Below are 5765 nucleotides of genomic sequence, written 5' to 3' on the forward strand. Positions count from 1 at the left end.
AAAAAAAAAAAAAGATTTTTATTGTAAAGGTGATGTGCAGAGGGGTTACAGTTACATAGGCCAGGTAATGAGTGCATTTCTTTTCTTTCTTTTTTTTTTTTCCTTGCTGGTCCTGGGGCTTGAACTCAGGACCTGGGCTCTGTCCCTAAGACTTTCTGGGCTCAAGGCTAGTGCTCTACCACTTGAGCACAGCACCACTTCTGGCTTATTCTGTTCATGTGGTACTCAGGAATCAAACTCAGGGTTTCATGCATGCTAGGCAAACAATGAGTACATTTCTTTTTTTTTTTCAGTCATGGGACTTGAACTCTGGTCCTGGGTGCTGTCCATCAGCTCTTCAGCTCAAGGCTAGTGCTCTATCGGTTGAGCCAGAGTGCAACTTCCGGTTTTCTGGTGGTTTATTGGAGATAAGAGTCTAATGCCTTTGAACCGTCATCCTCAGATCTCAGCCTCCTAAGTAGCTAGAATTACAGGTGTGAGCCATCAGCATCCAGTGACTATTTCTTTTTGAACAGTTCTCCTGTTACTTTCAGCTTTTTGATGGTTAATTGGAGATAAGAGTCTCACAGACTTTCCTAGGGACTGGCTTCAAACTTCAAACCTCAGCTCTCAGCCTTCTATGTAGCTAGAATTACAGTACAGGCTCACCAGCTCTTATATTCAGTGACTGTGACAGACTAGGGTAGATTTTTATAGCCATCATCTATGCCTGCATTTTCAGGCAACACCACAAATCCTGGCAGCTAGTTTATTCCTGGCCCAAGACCTGTTATTATGCATTACCTGAATCATCAGGTTATTCTTGGTGCTGGCAAGTGACCAGAAAAAATGATATTCAAGCATTTAGTCAACACTAGATAGTGAGAAATTAAAATGCACTGAGGAAAGGGTGTAGGCTAGTAGAGAATTCTCAGTAGACTTTAGAACTCCAAGTTATTAGCTTTATTGAGTGGCTTGCATGGGTAAATTTGGTCATTGCTTTAATAATGTGTTCCTAGTAGAGACATTCAACCCCTTTATAAATTCTGTATTTACCACGAATAAAATTAGAAGGAACCTTATATTGGCTGCTTTCAAAAGTTGGATGCTTCCATCTCTGAATCCTGATACCTAATTACTTGAAAGAGAACTTTCAAAATAGAATGGAGGGCTGGGAAGGTGGCCCAGTGGTAGAGTGCTTGCCTAGCATGCATGAGGCCCTGGATTTTGATTCCTTAGTACCACATTCACAGAAAAAGCTGGATGTAGTTACCTGGATGAAGTGGTATAGTGTTAGCCTTGAGCAAATGAAGCTCAAGACTGGGACAGTGCCCAGGTCTGGCAAAAAAAAGAAAAACAAAGAGAATAGATTAGAATGATAATAGCTATTGGTGCTTCCTAGGAAGGCCTTCTGCCACATGAGCCACACCCCCAGCCCTGTGCTGAGCATTGTTTCAAGTAAGTGAATCTCTTTTGCAACCACTTAAGGATGGCTGTGTGCTGAGCACCAATAGTTCAGATCTATAAATCTTAACTATTTAAGAGGCTGTGGTTTGAGGATTGCAATTCAAAGCCAGCCTAGGCAAAAAAAGTCCATGAGTCTCTTATCTCAAATTAAGCAGCAAAAAGCCAGAACTGGAGCTGTGGCTCAAGTGGTAGAGTGCCAGCCTTGAGTGGAAAAAGCTAACTAAGAGGAGCTGGGAAGGTGGCTCAGTGGTAGAGCACTTGCCTTGCATGCCTGAGGCCCTGGGTTCGATTCCCCAGCACCACATAAGCAAAAAGAAAAAAGCTGGAAGTGGCGCTGTAGCTCAAGTGGTAGAGCGCTAGCCTTGAGCTGAAGAGCTGAGGGACAGTGCCCAGGCCCAGGCCCCAGGACCGGACCCAAAGAAAAAAAAAAAAAAAAAGCTAACCAAGAGCACAAGGCCTGGAGTTAAAGACCCAGTATACACACACACACACACAAGCCCCAGTACACACACACACACACGTAGTTAGGTTAAATTTTCTATCTAGCAGTACCCAGGCTACAAGTATTGCCAGTGGGACTGAAGCCTGGTTTTGTGCAGGCATAGCCGTTTCCCTTCTGCTTACTGTGGGTCCTAGCATCTCATAAGTGTAGATACACAAGGACATGTCCAGTAAATTATATTTTTATATTAATGTCTTTATTACAGTTTGAGGTAAAATAGTTTTCTAATTTCTAGTGTGTTTTCAGACATGATTTGAGTAAATGCAAATGTTTTAACTCAAATACTATATTATTTTTAGGAACATGAGAGAATTTCAAGAATCCATGAAGAATTTAACAGAAAAAAGCATGTGAGTAAAACTATTTTCTTCTGGAAAGTGTATTCTTATCCAGGTACATTGGTGATCACTGATGTACTTTTTTTTTCCTTTTTAACCAGTCCTAGGGCTTAACTTAGGGCCCAGACACTGTGCCTGAGCTTCTTTTGCTCAAGGCTAGGTCTCTACTACTTGATCCACTGTGCCACTTTTTCTGAGTAGTTTATTAGAGATAAGAGTCACAAACTTTCCTCCTTGGGCTGCCCAGGCTGAGTTTGAACTGTGATCCCCAGATCTCAGACTCCTGAGTAGCAAGGATTACAGGCGTGAAGCACTGGCTTCCAGCTCATTTTAAATTCTCTTAGCTTTTTCCATGTGTTCTCTAAGGTTTAATAACCCATGATCAACCATGATCTGAAAACATTGGTAGAAAATTTTAGAAAGAGGACTGGGAAGGTGGCTCAGTGGTAGAGTGCTTCCCTAGCATGCATGAGGCCCTGGGTTAGATTCCTCAGCACCACATAAGCAGAAAAAGCCAGAATTGGCGCTGTGGCTCAAGTGGTAGAGCACTAGCCTTGAGCTGCAGAGCTGAGGGACAGCGCCCAATCCCAGAGTTCAGGACCCATGACCGACCAAAAAAAAAAGAAAAAAGAAAAAGAAAATTCTAGAAAGAAACAATTCCTATTGGGTGCTGAAGGCCCATGCCTGTAATCCTAGCTGAGGAGGCTGAGATCTGGGGCTCATGGTTCATAGCCAGTCCAGGCAATAAAGTCCATGAGACTCTTTTTTTTTTTTTTTTTTTGGTTGGTCGTGGGGCTTGAACTCTGGGCCTGGGCGCTGTCCCTCAGCTCTTCAGCTCAAGGCAAGCGCTCTACCACTTGAGCCACAGCGCCACTTCCAGCCTTTTTCTTTTTGAGGAATCGAACCCAAGGCCTCAGGCATGCAAGGCAAGCACTCTACCACTGAGCCATCTTCCCAGCCCCTTTTTTTTCTTTTCTTTTTTGTTCGGTCGTGGGGCTTGAATTCATGCCTAGATACTGTCCCTGAGCGTCTTTTGCTCAAGGCTAGTGCTGTACCACTTGAGCCACAGCACTACTTCTGACCTTTTTCTGAGTGGATTATTGGAGATGAGTGTCTCATGGACTTTCCTGCCCCAGACTGGCTTGGAACCACCATCCTCAGATCTTAGCTTCCTGAGTGGCAAGGATTACAGGCATGAGCCACTGGTACCTGGCCACATATTAAACTTTAACACACATACATATACATACACGCACACACATGTTATATGAAATCATAGTGTAGGTTGGTACTTGTTGCATCTGCTTGGGTAGGGCTCATTGAACATTTCTCTCTCTAACAAGGAAAGTCTGCCTATTTCCTTTTTGCATTTCTTAATGGAAAATGGGTGCTAGGTGCCTTTTTTTGTCTCTGTCCTGAATACACTCTATCAATTTCACAGTCCAGAGAAATGAACTGACATATACCTCCTCACCCGAATTTCCTTATTTCCTTCTAACTTACTCTACATCTTTTTTTCCTTCTTTCCTTCTTTTTCTCTTTCTTTCTTTTCCTTCCTTCCTTCCTTCCTTCCTTCTTTCTTACCAGTACTAGGGCTTGAACTCCCTTAGCTTTCTGCTCAAGGCTAATACTCTACCACTTGAGCCATGGCTATAATTCCAGCTTCTTGCTAGTTATTCAGAGCTAAGGGTCTTATAGGCTTTCCTACCCCAACTGGCTTCAAAATGCAGTCCTCATATCTCAGCTTCCTCAGTAGCTAGGATTACAAGCATGAGACACTGGTGCCTGGCTCTTTACATCTTTGGGTTTTTTTCATTATTGTTATTATTATGTAGTTGTACAAAGGCAAAGGGGGTATAATTCCTTAAGTCAGGTTATGAGTACAATGTTTCTAGGTCAGTGTTACTTGTTCCTTTGTTCTCCCTATTTTACATCTTTCTAACTTTGTACTTAATCTTTCAAATCTACAGATTCTAGAGAGGTCTTTAGCACTATTTCTTGTATCTATTATTTACTATTTTCTGTACCTCAGACTATTAAAAATGCCTCAGTTCATTGGACTTTCCACTCATTTTTTCTGTGAATCCTAAAACATTGACTATTAAAAAAAGAAAAAGTAGCAAGTTTAACTATTATTCTAACTGGGCAGAGCTTTTTTTTTTTTTTTTTTTTGCCAGTCATGGTGCCTGAACTCTGGGCCTGGGCGCTGTCCCTCAGCTCTTCAGCTCAAGTCTAGCACTCTACCACTTGAGCCACAGTGCCACTTCTGGCTTTTTCTGCTTATGTGGTGCTGAGGAATCGAACCCAGGGCTTCATGCATGCAAGCAAGCACTCTACCACTAAGCCACCTTCCCAGCCCCTGGGCAGAGCTTTTAAATGGGCTGCCAGTAATTCTGCTTCATATAGCTATGTTCTGGGTGGCGGCTGTGTTCATTGATGAGGAAGCTTGGAAGTCAGGAAGTAACATCTGTGTTTCTTTTATAGGATCCTTCATTTCTGGAAAAGAAAGAACGCTGTGATTACCTCAAGAATAAACTTTCTCACATAAAGCAAAGAATTCAGGAATATGATAAAGTAATGAATTGGGATATCCAAGGTTATTCTTAAACTCTTATTTGAAACTTTTTTTTTAAGTAGCCCATTGACTATTTATTTGCTGCCATTTTTATGCTAGTCTGAGGTAGAGTGGCAACTTTTGACACGGTTTAACTGACCTGCAGCATGCAGTGTGAACGTTAAGTGTGTTTACTCAGACATTTCACAATTTCAGATCTTCTGCAGATCTTCACTGGAGGTGGGAGGCAGCCTGTCTCCATCTCAGGATGACAAGAAGTCATCTTGGGGTCTGGGAAGGTGGCTCAGTGGTAGAGCGCTTGCCTTGCATTCCTGAGGCCCTGGGTTTGATTCCTCAGCACCACATAAGCTAAAAGAAAAAAGCCGGAGGTGGTGCTGTGGCTCAAGTGGTAGAGTGCTATCCTTGAGCTGAAGAGCTGAGGGGCAGGGCCCAGGCCCAGAGTCAAGGCCTCATGACCGGACCCAAAAAAAAAAAAAAAAAAGAAGTCATCTTGTCCTCCTCCAGCCTCCTGAGTAGCCAGGATTACAGGCATGAGCTACCAGTGTCCGACTGGTCCTTGGATTTTCTAGGACAGATTCCTCTCCCCAAGACAAATGCTTGGAAGACTTCCTAAGGGAATTTCCTTGCAAGGGACTTACATCCCAGCTCAGCATTGTCAAGGTGTGGAGTCTTGGGCGACTTGCTTGGTTTCTTTTGTAAAAGGAGACTAACATTGCACCTGCCTCCCAAGGCAGTTCTGAGGACTAAGCCAGCTCCATCACGCATGTAGAACATAGCGTGGCACATTGGGAGCACTCTGTTCATGTCTGGGAGCTCTGCAGAGGTTTAAGGAACAGGTGATCTATATAAAATGAGTCTCAGGAAAGGGCCTTAAGGAGCAAGTCCTGCCAGCAGACCTGAAGGC

At 43.3% G+C, this 5765-nt stretch overlaps 1 protein-coding gene across 1 annotated transcript in view; it reads left to right on the top strand.

Moving 5' to 3' along the window:
- The window catches only part of Marveld2 (MARVEL domain containing 2), a 14800-nt gene extending 9690 nt beyond the window's left edge, over positions 1 to 5110 (top strand). The window contains exons 5-6 of the mRNA XM_013015841.1: positions 2248 to 2298; positions 4771 to 5110. Coding sequence (XP_012871295.1) covers positions 2248 to 2298; positions 4771 to 4893 — 174 coding nt within the window. The 3' untranslated portion in view covers positions 4894 to 5110. The remainder of the gene's footprint in view (positions 1 to 2247; positions 2299 to 4770) is intronic.
- Positions 5111 to 5765: the final 655 nt, after the last annotated feature.

This window comes from Dipodomys ordii, unplaced genomic scaffold (assembly GCF_000151885.1).
Source record: "Dipodomys ordii isolate 6190 unplaced genomic scaffold, Dord_2.0 Scaffold28, whole genome shotgun sequence".
Classification (NCBI taxonomy): domain Eukaryota; kingdom Metazoa; phylum Chordata; class Mammalia; order Rodentia; family Heteromyidae; genus Dipodomys; species Dipodomys ordii.